This window comes from Typopeltis vanoorti, chromosome 15, assembly GCF_054136105.1.
Source record: "Typopeltis vanoorti isolate ZY-2024b chromosome 15, IOZ_Tvanoo_1.0, whole genome shotgun sequence".
NCBI lineage: Eukaryota > Metazoa > Arthropoda > Arachnida > Uropygi > Thelyphonidae > Typopeltis > Typopeltis vanoorti.
This window is the reverse complement of record NC_143563.1, coordinates 348649-369026: the sequence shown is the minus strand read 5'-3', so window position 1 is coordinate 369026 and position 20378 is coordinate 348649. Positions and strand designations below refer to the sequence as shown.

Genomic DNA, 20378 nt, shown 5'->3' with positions numbered 1-20378 from the left:
TCCACCCTTGTGGACAGATATCAAAAAGTGTTGAGGCTTAAGTGCTGTGAAGAATTCATGTTGGAGATTTAATGGAATATTACCAGCACTGAGAAAGGATTAAAACTATTTTTAATGCTTCCAATATTTCATCTCAGTCACAGAGACATCTTCAGGGATTACAAAGATAAGTAAAACAAGTGAGTGAAACTAAAGTCCTATCTAGGTGGTGCACCCTCTATGGGTGTTTGCAGGTGGCCTCTGTTAATGTTTCCCAAATTTTGGGAAGTTTTATGCAACCATATATGTTTAAATTAGGTTGATTCTCGAGTGCAGATTCAAAAAACAGTCTTTCTTTTTTGAATTCACTATGCTGTAGCATGGTGATTTTTTTTCCAGGAGAGTTTCTTCCCCATTTCCCAACCATCTCTTCAGGACTTCAGAAATGCCATCACCATTCCTTACATCTGTGGCACATCAGAAAAAATAGCCAGATCGTTAAAAAAGTACAACCTCCATACAGCGTTTAAGCCCCACTGTAAACTTACTACCCTTATCCGTTCCACCAAAGATCGGCTCCCTCCTCTCTGTGCCTGGAGTATATAGAGTACCTTGTTCCTGTAAGCTGGCTTACTTCGGACAGACAGGCAGATCAGCAACCATTCAGTTAGAAGAACACAAGTCACTGCATTCATGATTATGGTCAATGTGGTCTTCCAGACCATGTTTTGGATACAACCCACAGGATCTCCTGGAAAAAAACCACCACCATGCTACACCATAGTAAATTCAAAAAAGAAAGACTGTTTTTTGAATCTGCATCTGCACTCAGGAATCAACTTAATTTAAACAAATACGGTTGCATAAAACTTCCCAAATGGGAAACATTAATTATCAGAGATCCGTCTTTACATCCTAGGCCACCTGCATGGGCCCATAGAGGGTGCAAAACCCAGATAGGACTTTAGTTTCACTCACTTGTTTTACTTATCATTGTATTGTATTTGTGTGTGTTGTTACAAAAAGTTATTTGTAATCCCTGAAGATGTCTCTGTGACTGAGGCAAAATATGGGAAGCATTAAAATTAGTTTTAATCCTTTCTCAGTACTGATAATATTCCATTAAATCTCCAACATGAATCTGTCCATCCTCTTTAGATGAAGATCAGCTGCAAAGATCCTTGATAATAATAAGAAGAATATTTTGTACCATTCAAGCAAATGGCTTCCAACAATACAAAACAGATACAGAATTTGCAGTGAAAATAGCATGCCATGTTGTTTTGAAGATGCGACCATTCTGCAGAATTTCAGCCTGTTCTGAACAATGTGGAAGATACCCAGATCAGCCAACCTTATCATCAGTTAGTTTGCTATCCCCCTCAGTTTCCCCATTCATCATGGAATTGTTGTGACACTACTTGAGAGAGTTATCAAAAACAAGCAACTTGCGTTAAGGTTTGCATCATGCAGTTAGTGAATCAATTGTTTTTGATCCAACAATATGGAATTTTCTGAAAACCTTGACAGATGAGTAAATTAGACAAAAATATATTACTTACATAAGTTATACTATACACTGAGATTCATATTTATATGAAAAAATTTCTTTTAATCACTTTTTTTTGACTCAACTGAATAATCATATTCAATACAAAATTTAACATTTATATTTTGATATATGTAAATTATTTCAATATCTTAAAATGATATAAGAATCAGTTCATGAAAAGTAATCACTGCGAAGAATTTTCTCACAAGAATTTTCCTGTGAAGAAATTTCTGAATACAAAGCTGAACTATGTATGAATATTGACTAGCAATCAGTCATGATTTTACCTGACTGATTGTTTTTACATAAGTGCTTGCTAGTCAACCACTCGTAAGATGTTATTGAACAGTAGCTGCTCATGTTTTTATGTGCTTAGAAGAAATTGGGGGAAATGATGGGGTAGAATCCATGAAAAGTACTAAAAAAATGCATAAAAAAGAAAGAGAATCTATGAGAGTGAGTCTATATGAGAAGTCAGCTGTCCTCTTCTGGAAAGCATCAAGCATGTTAAATTTCTTTGGTAGTTGTCATCGTATTTTACATGTTTAGAGGAAAAATGGAAGAGTAATGGTAGTTGGTTCATCAGGATTAGTCATGAAAATATCTCCAGAAAAGGGATGAGACAAACAGAACGTCTATGAGAGGGTGAGTGATTGACGTGAGCTTGTGTGAGAGAGAGGATCAACTTAGATAACTTAGTATAAAATAATTGCAGTTTAAAATAATAAAATAAAATTAAATTAAAATTAAATAATTGCCATATAAAATAGTATAAAAATAATAAATAATAATTCTATAAATAATTAGTATAAAAAAAATTTGCCACACTGGTATGCCAAGTGGTTAGTGTATCTGCTCTCCAGCAAAAAGGCTGTGGGTTCAAATCCTGCCATGAGCAATGATGTTTGTGATTGTCTGTGAAAATACTAGTGGTGGTGGTGGGCAGTAGATGGCGATGGTGTAGATCAGGCATGGCCAACTTCATTTCTATATGAGGGCCAATATATGATGACTGGTAGTGTCACAGGCCGCACACTTTTAGACAGAACTTAAATTAAAATAAACTCTGCATTTTTTCAAGGCAATAGTTATATGTATTGAATTACTATATTTGTTAAATAATTTTACTACAGGGAGAACAATATAAAATACTTATCTTTATATATATTTATATAAAATACTTGATTTAAATATAAGTTGTTAAATTAAATTTAATTACATATTTCTGTTTTTTTTTTACATGTAACACAACTTAATGAGAACACTGTCACCGTTCATGTGCGGCAACAAGTTCATCAAAGTCGATTGTCAATGATCATCATCATGCATATCAAGGATTTAGGCCTAGCTTGGCCTGTTCTGGCCTGTTCCTCGTGATGTGTAATGCAGTGCAATACAGGGCAACTGATTCAAGCCTTCCTTAGTAAGCCAACTAAGCCTGTTTTGAGTACCACACATTGATTTGGTGGCATCTGTCACAATAGTTATGAGATTTTTGATGTCACCAGTACATTTACAATCTTCATAATTGCATCATAAATGTCTTGACCTTTGGCTGTGTTATGGAATGACTCTAATGCTAGTAGCTCTTCATTAATAACAAAGTCTTTGGAAACAGTTCGAATGAAAATTAGAAGTTGAGCTGTATCTGTTATGTCAGTTGATTCATCCAGAGCCAATGAGAAGTAAGCTGAATCTGTAATAACACTTTTTAATTTATTTAATATGTGAGAACCTATTTCCTCAACTCTTTTTTGTTACAGTTTATTTTGATAGTGGGGCGCTTTCAAACTCACTGGCAATTATTTTCCCCAAATGCATGTGCCATTTTCACAGAACAGTGTTTTACAAATTCACCATTAGATAATGATTTTTTTGCTTTTGCTATCTCTGCGCTTACAACAAATGATGCCAAGAGTGAGCTTTTTTGTAGTGATGTTGATTTAGTAAAAATAGATTTCTGAGCACTAACCTTTCTCTTCAAATAATGTACAATTTTAGTACGTACTTGTCCAACGTATTCTTGGTATTTAGTAGCATGGTGCTGTATGAGGTTATATTCCTTGTGCACAGACAATACTTGCAAACACACAAGGCACTGTGGTTTGTTGTCGTTATTGTGTATAAACAGAAATTCATTTTCCCATTTCTCCTGAAATGACCTGTTTTCTTCACAGATCTTACGTTTCTTACTCATAGTACACAAAGGCTGAAGTAACTCACCAGGGGGGACAAACTACAACAATAACAGTGTTATGTGTGAAACTGAGTCTCTGAAATTGATCACTGTAACTCATCATTGAAAGTCACTTGCTCTGCTCTGGTTACCAGAGCAGAGCAAGTGACTTTCAATGATGCGTTACTCTGGAGCACATAGAAATCTACTGCTCCCACAGAGAAGCAGTAGATTTTATAAATTAAGTAATCTTTTTAAAGCAATTTTGATTTTGCGTTGAGAATATAAATTGTTTCCATCATCAGAAATAATGAATATAATTAGTATATTAATCAGAAAATCTGCGGTCAAAACTAAAATAATACATATAATTTAATATAGTTTTTATCCTGCCATGGGTTGCACAAAATCATGTTACAGGCCACATGCGGCCTGCGGGCATGCTGTTGGCCACCTATGGTGTGTAGATCAGTGTTTCCGAACTTTTTTGATGTCGCGGACCCCTGTAACGAATGTTATTTCACATAGAGTAGGTGCCCTCCCTTGATGAGTCTTGGGACTCCTTGGAGGTGCCACATAATAATAATAATAATAAATCAATCCTCTAACTTTTTGCCAGCCTGGTTGGCCAAGCGGTTAGGATATCCACTCTCCAATCAAAAGGCTGCAGGTTCGAATCCCACTGTGGGCATGGATGTTTGTGACTGTCTGTGGAAATACTAGTGATGGTGGTAGGCGGTAGATGTCATTGGTGTAGTTGCAGTTGTAGTTGGTGGTGGATTGAATGGTGGAGACAGATAGATGTAGAGTAGGTGTCTTCCCTCAATGAGTCTTTGGACTCTCTCTGGAGGTACCACGTAATAATAATAAAATAATTATGGATATTTACTACTGCCTCTTTTAATGACATTTATTGATTGCCAAGTTAAAATCTTCAAAGCAATCACAGTTCTACTTGAATGAGCCAGCTAGGCATAGGAAAGTCATTATTTGAAGGAATTATTGGTTCTGGTTCAAATCTGAGTCCAGTGGTGGGAATGTGGGAGAAGTCATCAGGGAATCTCGTGTTATTCCAGAAACAATTTTCTTTTCAGTTTTATGAAAATAAAACTGAAAAGAAAAAGATTTAATGAAATATACAAAACTTTCAAGGGATCAACAAAATTAAAATAATAACACTATTTTACTATAAAGCCCATAAACATTCAATCAAAATTGAATGTTTATGGGCTTACAAAGTAGGAACATTATAAGATACAGTACATCTGATGAAATGTTTAAATAAAGAAGAAGTGGCACTGTATAGCACAAAACATAAAGTTCTTTAAAACTTCAAGAAACAAAACTGTAAATCTTGATGAATGCCTGCCAGCTATAAATTCTTCTGATGCAAAATTTCACTGAAATTTCATTCTGCTTACAACCTAACTTGTTTTCTATGAAAACATATATCTTCAATAATAATAATAAAGTTCCAAGTCTAATCCTTGAAGGTACATTTTCATCAAGAAATATCTAAAATAAACAAGAGATACTGGAGCAAGTGAAGCTCCAACAACTGGAAAGAGATGTCTAACAAAATACATAAATAAATCTATTTTGTAGACTAGCCTAAACGATTTCCTAGAGCATTAAACATGCAAATCAGCTGCACAAAAATAAACCTTCAGCTTAACACAAGGCAACATCAATATGCAGGATTTATTTTGATAATACTATTAAGTGATTAAATTAGTTCAGATTTCATGTTCGATTTCCAAAAACTTTTGAGGTCACTTTGGTATATGCAAAAGAAAAGTGTTAAAAAAATCAATGAAAGCTACACATTTTAATACACATAAGAAAACAAAAGTTTATTTATTTTATTATTTATTTATTTATTTTTGGAATCCAATGTAATAAAAAAATTAATCTAAAGAATAAGATGCACAAACCTCGTTGCAATGGCATATATTTATGAACACTTTCTGTCCATCTACCTCTTTTGTTTTAATGCAGAAACCTGGCCAAGGAGTAACTGCTATATATGAGGAAGGATCTGGTTGAGGTTGCTCTGCATAGGGATTAGCATACATATCTAGCTCTTCTGATGCCTGAAAATTTTACAATTATACTACTGTACAAGTTTTTATTTCAAATTTAACATTATATATATATATATATATTATTACCCAAAGACCTCATGGAGTCAAAGACTCATCTGGGAGGTCCTTTTATCACACACAGCTCATCATACCATGCCTTGAACACATTCAAACTCCTTGCAAACACCACACTCTCAGGCAAGGCATTACAATTATTCACAACTCTGCATGAAAACAACCCACCTCTCACTCCCCTTCTCACACCCTCTTTATACAGTTTCCAGGGATAACCTCTAGTTCTCCCCCGATCTCCCACTATTTTCTGTAGAACTTCTCCAGCATTGATTCTATAACAACCCCTTACCAACTTATAGGTCTCTATCATATCTCCCCTCTTCTTCCTGTCCACCAGACTCTGCAAATTACATCTTCTCAATCTTTCCTCATACTCGACATTCCAGAGGTCAGAAACTACTTTAGTTAGTCGCCTTTGGACCCTTTCCAACATCTCATCATCTTTCTGAAAACCAGGTGATCAAATCTGGGCACAATAGTCCATGTGTGGCCTAATCAAAGCCTTATACAACGGAACAAGAATCTCCCTACTTCTACACGTCAGAGTCCTCCGCATCATTCCCAGAAGCCTTTGTGTTGCCTTCACAATTATGGCTATGTGTCCCCTAAATTTCAGATCCTTATCCACTATCACCCCCAGATCTCTCATTTCTTCCACTTCCAACAATATATCCCTCACGAAGCATAAATTCTGCATCCCATCTTTGTTTTCCAAATTTTAAAACCTTACATTTTGCAACATTGAACTCACATCCCCATTTCCGTGCCCAATCACTCAATTTATTCAAGTCTTCTTGTAAGGCCACAACATCTTCACTACTCTTCATGGTTCGTCCCAACTTTGCATCATCTGCAAACAACTGAATATTTCCATCCAAATCTTCACCAATATATATATGTGTGTGTGTGATTTATATGTAACAAGAGAGAAATTAGCCAAAACCTTAAACCAGCAGTATACAAGACAGTGTTCAAACCAAGTTTAATTATGAATCTCAAAGTTGGGTTAAAAATAAAGCACTTGACCAAAGATTAGAAACCACACATATGAGAGTCCATAGAAAAATTGCATCAGTGGAAGAATCATATTAAAACTGAAGATATTTGGAAGAAACTTGACACTGTTTGCATTCAAGAATGTGTGAGCAGGGCTAATCTATGGTTGTATGGTCATGTATATAGAACAGGAGATGAAAGGTTAGCAAAACAGGTGTTTGATGCCAAGATGGCAGGAAAAAGACCTAGAGAAAGACCAAGGACTAGGTGGATCGATTCAGTCAGAAGTTCTTAGAAAAACGAAATGCTAGATATGACAATATTGGAATGCTGACAAGTAATAGACTGATTTGTAGGAAAAAATGTGGATAGAGGTTAATAAAATTAAACATAATCATGCACTCATAGTAACCTGAACACCCATTGGGGGTACATATAAAGAAACTGATGATGATTATGAACTTTTGTTAGATCTTTATTTTTCCATAGAGTGCTCACATTTTATTATTTTATTGGACTTCAGGGATCGTTCTTTTATTTCAAGTAAAAGAATTAGAACCCTGTTCCAATATCTGTCCATTTAGTTCCAATTTACATCTTACTGGTTCTTTTGCAATTGCTATTGTTTCCAATAGCAATTGGAAATGTTTAGAGCCTTCCTAGATGGGCTCATCAGACTCCATGAATGCATCTGTGTAATAATAATAACAATATTAATAATACAATATCAACAGGTGCTTTCATGGAGTCTGATGAGCTCATCTAGGAAGGCTCTAAACGTTTCACCAAGCAATAACTAGCATTTGCACAATATATGTTATACCTCACTTTGAACTCATTCCCTGACAAGGCATCTAACAACTGACTCTGCAACCCATTCCAACCATCCATCATTCTCTGTACAAAAAATCTAGTTCTCACATCCTTGCTAGTCACACACACCATTGTTCAATTTCCAGGAAGGACACCCACCCACACACACACATACTGGAAAATTTCTTCTGTATTAGTCCACAAAAAATCTAAAGTTTTTGTTTCTATCACATTTTCTGTTTTCTACTTATCAACCAATTTCTCATAATCAATTTCCTGATACTGAAGGGATATCGGGGCTAGTATGAGAGAACTACGCGATTAAGTTCACCTTAATCACCTATCAACAATTTTCCTCTAAATTAGCCTATTACTTGTCAGCACTCCAATATTGAGGCATCTAACATTTTGTGCTTCTAGAGCAGTGCTTCCCAAACTTCTGGATGTTAGGGCCCCCTTTGCAAAAATTAAAATATTTCATGGGCCCCCCCTCAAAAAAAATTGTAATAGAGATATATTATTATAATATTTATTGTATTTATATTCAATACAAAACATACACAGCGAATATTGCAAAAATCAAATGCATATATTACATTTTTTGCCTCTTACTGTTTGGTTCTGAAGACGATGCGGGCTGTTCTGGTAAAATATGAAATACTGTCCTTTTTTTTTTTTTTTTTTTTTTGAGTCTGTTTCTGCTTCTTCTGATTGTTCACGGGATTTTTTTTATTTTTTTATCAGCCACTTATCCATCTCAGGGTTAAATTTTTTAACGTAGAATAGATCAAATAATAGCACCACTTACCGATAATGGCACACCATAGACTGACAACATGAAATTAGTGAATATTACCTGAATAAGGGAATCCTCGGACCAGGAACATTTTTCTCTTTTGTGACTTTTCTCCCTTTACAGTAATCAAGCCTAACGCGAAACAGACAGCAAAGGCAGGTTATTAAAACGTGCATATGATTGGTGCGGTATTAACAAAAGATCGCGCAACCGAAAGATAAAAGCATAGCTGACAATTGAGTTGAAATGCTAACTCTCTTCAACCGAATTCCATATGTAAACTGCCATAACATTCATTATATATATATATATATATATATATATATATATATATATATATATATATTACTTAGTTTTAACACTTTTACGAATTTTAACACGTTCAGTTGAATTTTATTGCTGCCTTGGGATATCGAACTCACACACACACACCTAATTAATAACAATAGTTTTTAGTTAGATACTGTGTTTGCCCATGCAACATATGGTTTTGTTTCAGTCTATACAGCATAGTTCTGTATGAAGGACCATGTGATTCATTAATTAGTGTGTTTTTATCCCAGTTGTCTCTAATTGCACTATTTGTTGATAAATATATTACACAGACTGCTCATACCTTATTCACTGCCATAATAAAAGTACTTGTTTTTATTGCCTTTGCAGTATAGTGGCTGTTTGTTTACCACTGCAAGCAAGTTACTATCTCCCAACATGAACTTGTTTAAGCTTTTTTTTATGTGTGAAGTATATGCGAAACTTTTATTGGTAACAGAAAACTAGCTCGGATGAGAGTGATAATATAAAACGAGTTTAGATATGTATATAAAGTCAATATCAACAGTCCCTGATTATGAATGCGTGATGAAAGGGACAGGAAGATTTGGAGCTTTCCTGGAGAGCATTCAAAGTAAATACAATTAATCACTGCTTTGAAATGAAAACATATGAATAAGCAATATTTACTAATATTCATTAAGCGCCGAAATATGCAGGAAGCAAAGTTTGTGAACCAACACCAATGCGTAAATTTTTCCATTAAAATATAAAAAATAACAAAAAAGAAATAATAAAAGTTAACTACGTTTCGTTTAAAATAAAATAAAATCTACTTAGTCTTAAAACATTTTAAATTTGTTTTCATTATTTCACGCCCCTCCCCCTCAACAAAACCTACGGCCCCCAAGGGAGCCGTGGCCCACAGTTTGGGAAGCGCTGTTCTAGAACATTTCTGACTAAATCAATCCATGTAGAACTTGGTCTACCTCTGGGTCTTTTTCCTGCCATCAGGAAAGATTACAAACATCTGTTTTGTAATCTTTCCTCTCACATTTTGTCATCATCATCAAATTCCTGACATGTACCCTCTAGGAGTGTACAGGATATGATAGTACTACATGAAAAATTTACACCGTTACTAACTTTCTATCTACAATTTTCCTCCAAATCAGTCTATTACTTGTCAAGACTCCAATATTATCATTATCAGATCTTATATTTCTATCGTCTAAGGCACTTTGTACCGTATCAATCCATCTACATCTTGGTCTTCCTCTGGGTCATTTTCATGCCGACCTGGCAGAGAACACTTGTTTTGCTAATCTTTCCTCGCCCATTCTGTTTAAGTGACCATACCACCTGAGATTAGCTCCGCTAACACATTCCTGGATGTCGACAATGTCAAGTTCTTTCCTAATATCCTCGTTTTTAATATGATATTGCCATTGACGCCATATGTTTACGCCTCTAATCTTTCTCAGGACTCTCATATCTGCAGTCTCTAGTCTTTGGTCAAGTTTTACTTCAAACCCAGCTACCAGATCCATAAGTTAAAACTGGTTTTAACACTGTCTTGTATAGCTAATTTATTGTTTGGACTAATTTCTCTTTTCTTCCATATGAATTTATTCAACTGACTTCCTACCATACCAGCTTTGTTGATTTTGTTGTCTATTTCCATATTTAATTTACCATCTTCACTAAAAATCATGCCTAAGTAGCTGAGATGTTTTACTTGTTCCACAGGTTCCCTGTTCACAACACAGTTGACATTTTCAACACTTCTACCTATTTTCATTGTCTTTTAAATGCCGACCTTCATACCATATCTATTACAACAGTTATTCAACTTAGTCAGGGAATCTTGCAAACTTGTAGTGGATTTATTTAGAAGTATAACATCGTCCACATAAAGCAAAGAGCTGACATTAACATCTCCAATTCCAATATCATGTTTAATACCACTTTCCTTCATAATGTGATCCATATAGATAATGAACAACAGAGGGGACAATGTACATCCTTGTCTCACATCACATTTAACCATCTTCCTGTACTTCCTTCAATTCTAACTACTGACTTACAACTCAAATAAAGACTAAGTATTGCTTGATATAATGCCCCATTGACACCATATAACTGTAGCATATTGAATAGCTTCTATCTTGGCACCTTGTCATATGCCTTTTCCAGATCGACAAAACTTAAATACAGATCTTTGTTATATTCCCATGCTTTCTCAACTATTTGTTGTAAAGTGAAGATCTGAACCTGACAGCTTCTATTTGGCCATCAGGATCAGATCTGTTTAAAATGACAATACTGCCTCAGGTGAGCTCGGCTCACACATTCTTTAATGCTAACAATGTCAAGTTCCTTCCTAATGCCTTCATTTTTAATGATTCTGCCAATGATGTCATCTATTCAGGTCCCTAATTTTTCTCAGAACTCTCATATTTGTGGTCTCTAATCTATTTCCAACCCAACTCTCGGATCCATATTTTAAACCTCGTTTGAACATTGTCATGTATACTGCTAGTTTAGTGTTTTTGCTAATTTCTCTCTTATTAGATATAAATCACTGGGAATTGATGGTGTTACAATGGAACTGATACACGAAAGAGGTGACATCATCATAGACACCTTGCTAAATTTATTCCAGGACGTATGGAACACAGAGACTTGGCCTTCTGATTGGCAGACTTCTGTCCTTGTACCTATTCTTAAAATGGGAAACTACATTTATTGCTGTTTCCCATTTACCACGCAACTACAGAACAATAAGCTTTATTAGTCATCCAAGCAAAATCCTGTTAAAAATACTATTGTCAAGAATTGAAAAGAAAATAGAAAGCAAACTATCAGATGAACAAGCGGGTTTCCGGAATTCCAGAAGTACAATCGACTATATTTTTACAATACACATACTAGGCGAAAAATACATAGAACATAATAAAATAATCTGTCACAACTTTTTAGACCTTCAAAAAGCTTTTGACTCAATATGGCATGAGGCATTATGGAAAATTTTAGAACATTATGGTATTGACAACATAATCATTAGGATTATTAAATGTCTTTATTCCTCATCTGATATGAGAATTAAAATTAAAAATTACACAGCAGTGAACCATTCTGGGCAGAAAGGGGGGGGGGAAGACAGGGATGCATCTTATCCCCTCTTCTTTTTAACTGTTTTCTGGAATATGTCGTAGATGAAGCTCTTCATGAATATGACACTGGAATAGTATCTGGTGGACTAAGAATAAATAACTTACATTTTGCAGACGATATTGATCTTCTGGCAGAAAGTGAAGAAGAATTACAAAAGATAACTAGCCACGTTTTCAGAACATTAAAAAAATGTGGATTATACATAAACCTACAAAAAACAAAAATAATGATAACCTCAAAATCAGACATTGAATTCTTAAAGATACAAATTGGCAATAAACAAATTGAAAATGTAAACAAGTTCACTTATCTAGGAAGCACGTTGAGTCAAGATGGTCATTCAAAAACTGACATTAAATACTGAATTGCTAAGGCAACAGTGGCCTTACAGAAGTTAAAACCAGTGTGGGGAGATAACAGAATAGCAATCACAATCAGACTAAGACTAATTGACACCTTGGTGAATTCTATCCTTTTGTATGGTTGTGAGACCTGGATTTTATTGAGGGAAGATGAGAGGAGACTCCTGTCTTTTGAAATGAAAACTTACAGAAGACTTTTGAGAATTCCCTATACCACTCACGAAACCAATGAAAATGTCTGAAAACTGATTGATTCAATAGACAGGAGAAGAAGGGAAAATATTCTGACAGTCATCAGAAGAAGACAGATGAAATCGTTTGGACATGTGGAAAGGGCTAATGGCATTCCAAAATATGCACTAGAAGGAATCGTTCCGGGACCAAGGGTTAGGGGCCGACCTCGATTAAAATGGACTGATAACATCAAAAAATGGACAAATTCTTCCCTTTCTCAACTGACATCAAGAACAAGATACCGAGATGATTGGAGGAGGCTAACAAAGAATATCACCTACCAGCCATGAATGACCCAATGGTCCATTTAGGACTACGGGAGAGAAGGAGATATAAATTTATTCAACTGGCTGCCCACCATACCAGCCTTCCTTATTCTATTGTCTATTTTCAGATTTAATTTGACATCTTCACTAAAAATTGTGCCTAAATTGATGAAATATTTTACTTGTTCTATAAGTTTTCCATTGAAAATGCTGCTGAAGTTTTATTTTTCTATGTTCCAGCCTATTTGATAGGTTTGGTCTTTTTATTGCTGATTTTCATGCCAAATTCATTGCAGCTGTTATTCAATTTAGTCAGAGAATCTTGGAAACTTGCACTGGATCTGTTTAGGAATATAACATAATTTGCATCAAGCAAAAAGTTAAGTTTGATATCTTGGATTCTAATATCAGGTTTAATGTCACTTTCTTGCAGGATGTGATCTATATAGATGAATAAAAAGAATGGAGATAATGTGCATCCTTGTCTTACACCTGATTTTACATCAAACCATCTTCCTATATTTCCTTCAATTCTAATTACTAACTTAAAACTTAAATACAGATTATGTACTACTCTGCATAATGTTTCGTTTATTTATAATTGTAGTGTTTTGAAAAGCTTTTCCATGGGCACCTTGTCACATACCTTTTTCAGATCTACAAAACTTAAGTACAGATCCTTGTTATATTCTCAACTATTTGTCATAAAGTAAGAACATGACAACCTCTTTTTGGCATGATATTACTATTCCACAATTTTTCTCAGTCTCTTCTCAAGTATGCTTACCTGCATAAATCTTACCTGGAACACTTATTAGAGAAATTCCTCTTTACTTCTCAAATTCAGATTTTTTTTTTTCCCTACAGTTAGGGAACTATAAGAGCTGTACTCCAGTCATCTGGAATTTGACCACCTGACCAGGTCTTCTGGATTATGCAGTTGAGCAACTGCAAAACTTTTATTATTACTATTACTATTATTACGGGCAACTCCAGGGAGTCATTAGACTCATCGAGGGAGGCCCCAAATAATATTCATCACAACTATTTGACATTCATACAGTATCTATCATACCTCGCCTTAAACTCATTCACTGTCACAGCATCCACCACAGACTCAGGGAGCGCATTCCACTCATTCACTACTCTAAAAGTAAAGAACCCAGCTCTAACACCTTTACTAACCACACTTTTGCCCAGTTTCCATGGATGTCCCCTAGTCCTCCCACAACCAGCCCTGTTCTCAAAAATATCTTCTGAATTAATTTTATAGAAACCCTTCAGTAATTTGAATGTCTCAATCATATCTCCCCTCCTCCGCCTATCAACCAATTTTTGCAACCCACAAATCCTCAACCTTTATCTCCTATATTCTTACCAAAATCTTCCTGCAACTTTTGTTTAGCCACTTTTACACAGGGCTTAGCACTCTTACTTTTTTCTGTATTGTTTTAGTGCATCTGCCAACTTATTTTATAGCAAATTTTAGTAAGCTGTCTTTTTTCCAGGACCTAACTTCCTAAGCTGTTATTTTTCAATACTTGTAAAAAACTTAACATCCCTCCCTAGCTGAATCAATCAATATTTTCTTCAGTTTACTACTGAGACTCAAAGGTCTGGGTCTTGTTTATGAACTCTTTAATTTTTTCTTTAATAATGTTTGCATCTTGGGGGGGGGGGGGGGACCACACCCCTATGCATCCCTCAGGTGATGGATGAGGGAAGCCCAAGTGTGTCACTCTGAATAATGAATAAGAAAACATGGACCAAAGGTGCACTTCAGAACCATGATCAGAAGTGCTGTAGAGCACTGTAAAGATGCCAGCAAGTAGAAGAAGAAAAAACGTCCCCAGTCCTGTGTGGCTCTTTGCAATCCTACCAAGGTAGTGGTGAAGAATCTGCAAGAGAAGGGGGTACTAAGAATCTCGCAAAGGAAGGTAGACTATCATCTGGAAATTCAATCCTATTTATTGGTTCTTTTAACACTCGAACCCTGTCTTCAGACTCCCATATTGATTTCCTGTTTCGAGAACTGCAAAATATAAAGTTTGATGTTCTTGCTATTTGTGAAACCCAAAGAAGCTCTGAATTAACAGCAAAATGGAACAATGGGGACCATATTTGGGAGCTTCAGATAATGATAATTGAAGGAGTTGGCTTCATCATAAAGGAAACTTAACTAAAAATATTATTTCCTGCACAATCCATTCTGAATGACTAGGAACGCTAAAATTAAAAATAGGAGAATCAGTAATAATAAAAATAATAGTAGTCTATGCACCTGCTTCAACAGCTAACAATAGAAAACTTCTATGAATACCTACAAAGAACATTATAGAAGAAAACAACATGCACTATAGTGTGTGGAGATTTCAATGCAAAGATTGGTACAGGATCTAGTGAAGAAAAATACATTGGACCATGGAGGTAAAGGGGAAAGAGATGAATGAGGTGAACTCCTAGTAGAATTTGTTGAAGAAGAACGGCTTTACATTATAATTTTTTTTTAAAAAGAGAACTAGAAAAAGATGGACTTGACAATCTCCAAATGGAGAGACAAGAAATGAAACTGATTTCATTCTAACAAATTGCAAAAGAATAGTAAAAAATGTTGAAGTCATTGGAAAAAACCTACTGTGATAATCATTCAGACCACCGCTCAATAAGAGCCACCCTCAAAATACATAGAAAAAATGAAGAACACATATGAGAACAGTCCAACCATAAAAAATGCTCAAAACATATAAATTCAGAAGAATTTAGAAAAAAAAGTGGAAGAAACTAACAGGAAATTTAAAAAAAAAAAAAAGACATAGACGAAGATTTAACATATTTTAATAATCACTTATTGAATTGCAAAGAAAGAGCCTCCTATGACCTTTCTCCTGAGACCAGGGAACGCTTATCAGCAAGAATGATAGAACTATTGCAGAAAAGAAGAAAACTGAAAGATACAGGAAAAGATTGTTTAGAATATAAAATTATCTGTAAACAACTGAGGCAGAATATCAGACAACTATAATATATATATATATATATATATATATATATATAGAATGGGAAAATTGGCAGAAGCAGCTAGGCTCTGCAGTAGCCTAAAAAATTTAGAAAAAGAAATAAGTCTAAAGCAGCCACTACCATCAGCCTTCATAGACAATCAAAGAAACAGGCATACAAACAGAGGTGAAATGGAAAAAATAATAAAATAATTTTATGAGAACCTTTATTCATCTAAACAAGTAGTCACTGCTCCAGTACTAGATGAAAATTTGGAAATACCATTTATCCTACCTGAAGAAGTAAAAATGGCTATTCACCATATGAAAACTGACTGATCACCAGGAACTGATGGTATAAAATCTGATGAATTAAAAATGGGTGGACAAGTACTCTTCTAGCAGAAAGATTTACTCGATGTATACAATTAAGGAAAGCACCTACTGGATGGAAAACATCAAAGACCATAATTCTGCATAAAAAAGGTAATAAAGAAGCCATTAGTAATTACAGACCCATCTGTCTATTATTACATATATATAAAATATTTGCCAGAGTGATTAGAATGATTAACAGAAGAGTGGTACTCTTCTGTTAATCATTCTAAATGGAATACAAACCTCCATCAACGAAAATAGCTGCAAAAAGGCTGGTTTCAAAGAAAAGCTTTTCGACAATAGACCACATTCAAACTATTACTCATCTAATAGAAAGATGAAGAGAATGTCAGATGCCACTTTTTCTTTTATAAATTTTAAAAAGGCATTTGATATTGTTGAACATTATGCGGTATTCCAAGCTTTAATAGAACAAGGAGTAGAAATAGCACATATCCAGCTCATAAAATATATTTATAAAGAAGACACAACAAATATCACTCTTTTCAATCACCCGATTAAAATTAACTAAGTAGAGGGGTACATTAGGGTGATATCTTATCATCTAATCTCTCCACATCTACTCTGGACAGCATCATTCAAAAACCTGACATGAAAGGTGGAATAAACATTGATGGTGAAATGTTAAATATTCTATTATTCGCCGATGATGTGGTATTAATATCTCACTTCCCCAAACTCTTAGAATCAATGCTGAATGACATAAGCCAAAACTGCCAAAAAATTGGATTGGAAATACATCCAGGCAAAACATGATGGATGAAAAACGAATATGATTATATAATCACTCTAGAATCCCACACCATCAAAAAAGTTGAAGATTACATCTACCTCAGACAGCCCATAAAAATGAATAATGACATATCAAATGAAATGCAAGGAGAAAATGAGCTGCTTGGATGGTCTTCAACCAAATAAAATCAACAATTACCAACCAAAACATAGATATAGAAATAAGAGTCCATCTTTTCAATAGTCACATCCTACCAGCATTAACTTGTGGCAGTGAAACATGGAACACAAAGGTGAATCATTCTGGTGGTGATTTTACAGTTGCTGATGTTACAGAGATGCATATCAACATTGAGGTATATGAACAGGAGGTGTTCAGCATATTAAAAAATATGAATGTGAACACAGCAGTGGAACTGGATGGAATACCAGCCTGTGTAGCACATGAATGTGCAAGAGAACTGGCATTGCCTCTGACAAAGTTGTTCAATCCAAGTCTCAGCTCTGGCATGGTTCCAAGGGAGTGGAAAAGGGTAAGATAGTAATTGCATAAAGGTGGCTCTAAGACAGAGGCAGCAAACTACAGATCAATTAATATATCGGGAGTAATTGTTAAAGTATTGGAAAAGTTGGTGAAATACAACAGTGGGTGGGATGTGACACTCTATAGTGGGCATCATGGCTTTGTAAAGGGTAAGTCCTGTCTTAGTAACTTATTCATGTTTTATAATAGTGATGCAGAATTGGATAAAGGTAATGGCTACACCATGAGGGGAGAGGTACATATACACCTAAACATATATACTGGCTATGGTATATCCATTTATTACAAATGTGAACAAAACAAAGATATTACTCTAGATAAATTATATTCCATGTTCTGTGTAAAATAACTTAAATTTGTGATAAGCTTGAAAAACTCTGAATAGCCAAACTATTTTTATATTGGGTTTGAATAACTATTATGTTATTAAGATCTAATCTAACCTAAAACCACTAATTTTATGCTGACAACAGAATATTTGCTGTTTTGCTAGAAAGATTTGGTCTGAATACTGTCTAGCAAGAAACTATTCAAACAACTTTATGGCTAAAGGTGAGAGAGTATCAAATCAGGTTTCTACTCCCACAAAGTGGAGAATCCATGTGGAGAACCATAGGTCACCAAACACAATTTGTTGATATTACAATTGAGTGCTACAAAGATTTCAATACACAGGTCTCAGCACTGCTAACTCCAATGTTGATTCTTTTTATACATGCCCTAAGGTCTCAGAACTCAAGCACAATAATCAGAATCACAGGAGATAGCCGTATAAATGCCGTGGTTTTGCCAACTATGGATGCAGGTGCACAAAGTGCATTCTGAATATAAACTTGAGAGAAATGAAGCACTGGAAACTGCTGCATTTCTCTCATACTGGAAAAATATGCACTTTGTGATATATATTATCACACTTGATTTTTCAATGCTGATCTATCATTTTTTTACATGAAAGAATTTATTCATGAATCATAAATACTTATCCCCACAGTTTTATATAACTTTCAGGCAGGACTCTACTACAGGGGAAGGGATAGATATATGAGTGATCGGAAGAGTAGCTTTAAACCAAATATACAAATCTCCAATTTGAAGAGGGAGTTCATAATTCGTTTATTTTTCTAGGTATAGCATGTGTTATGTTATTAACTTCCTATCCTTTGAAAGAGCTCAGTGGTACTCTTCTGTTAATATTTATTTTATGCATTATATTTACAAATCAGCAGTGACACCGCCAGTATAAAGAATATTTACACATTTAATATTATTGCAACTTAAACAAACCTCTAGAAGTAATTCCGCTAAAGGCTTATTGTTTTCATTATTATTTAACTCTAGAATATTTCTCTTATCATTTAACAATTCCATTTTACACGTTAGAATTGATGCCTCACTTTCGAACACAACATGTATTTTTAGAAGTTCTAAATAACTACGTTAGGTGGAGGCACAAAATTCGACCAGACTTTGGGGATAAAAATACATTTTAGTAACCGTGTTTAAAAGACGAAACTATTTCTAGTTTTACATACATTTTAGTGGCCAGCATTTATGACGATAATTTTCCCTCCCTAATATACAATGCTTACAGTGAATGTAAAAACGTACAACGATTTCCCCGATAAACGGTAAAACTTAATAGTCCCGACTTCTAATGTACGAAGCATTCATTAGATAAAAATCCTCTAAAGTTTTTTTCTTCTTTTTATTATCTAAATGGAGTAGGTGAAAATCTTTTTTCCCAAAAAAATTTTCAAAAGGGGGAACATCCAGTTCCCATCCCTTTAATCCATGATAGCTGAGTTCATGGCGGATTTGAATCCGGTATACACAGTCTGAAAAGAAGTCAACGGACACCATAGTGTGAGGAACAAACAGCCTTTGCACCCACCTTAATACGATGTAGAACTCCCTATCGCGGTAATAATGACTGCAGCAATCCTAACGACATACTTTCCATAAGCATAACATGGAAATCAATGGGGATTTTGGACTCTTTCTGTAGTTATGTAATTCAGTTCAGGACCTAGTTACATGCTTACAGGAAGAATGGTCTAAAATTCCCATTGATTTTCATCGTATGCTTCTGGAAAGTATGTCCGTGGAATTGCTGCAGTCATCGCCACGACAGAGAGTCCATTTGCGGCGATGACCGTGGGGCGGACATCAATTGACCTTACTTCACTTTCAAGTTCGTCCACAGATGCTCAATAGGGTTGAGATCAGAGCTCTGTGGAGGCCAGTCATGTGTGATGATGTTCATGTCCACAAACCACAGTTACAGAAGCTCCTTATGTCATTGTGCATTGTAGGAAGTAGGAAGCATTGCAGTGTCCAGAATGTTCAGATACCTCTTGAAGTTCAATAGTGATGGCACTACAAAGAGAGAGGTCCGAGGCAAAACTATGAAAAACAGGACCATACCATCACACCGACACCTTCAAATTTCATAGTTCGGCTACGCACTCTTGTAAAAGACTTTCACTGGGTATCTGTCACACCCACCCGTCTATCTGTTCGGTAGAGGATGTAGTGTGATTGGTTGCTCCCTAACACAGTTTCCCAAGCTTCTACGTCGCACTGTACACGCTCTTTGCACCACTAAAGACGACGCTGCATGTAGGTTCGGTAATGTAGGGTTTGCATATTGTAGTCCTACAAGGAAAATCCATGTTGTGAGCCAGGGTTCTGAATGTTTTTGTGCAAAATCCTGTTCCACTCGATGCCCGGAACTCCGCATCCAACATTTCGGCTGACAAATGATGGTTTTTACATATTATCCTTCATAGTACTCTACGGTCACGATCGGTGGATATGGTGGGCAACACATGCATTTGATTCCCTGCACTTCCATCTTAGCATGGTGTCACTGATTGTTGACTGCAGATGGCCCAATTTTTTAAAAATTTGCTGACCAGATAGGC

At 35.3% G+C, this 20378-nt stretch overlaps 1 protein-coding gene across 2 annotated transcripts in view; it reads right to left on the bottom strand.

Moving 5' to 3' along the window:
• Positions 1-18875, bottom strand: part of LOC150098289 (PIH1 domain-containing protein 1-like) — a 212335-nt gene extending 193460 nt beyond the window's left edge. For both annotated transcript variants that reach the window (XM_090405512.1, XM_090405514.1), the window contains exons 1-2: positions 18739-18875; positions 5642-5800 (exon numbers count right to left, since the gene is read on the bottom strand). In XM_090405512.1, coding sequence (XP_090261638.1) covers positions 5642-5800; positions 18739-18822 — 243 coding nt within the window. In that variant the 5' untranslated portion in view covers positions 18823-18875. The remainder of the gene's footprint in view (positions 1-5641; positions 5801-18738) is intronic.
• Positions 18876-20378: the final 1503 nt, after the last annotated feature.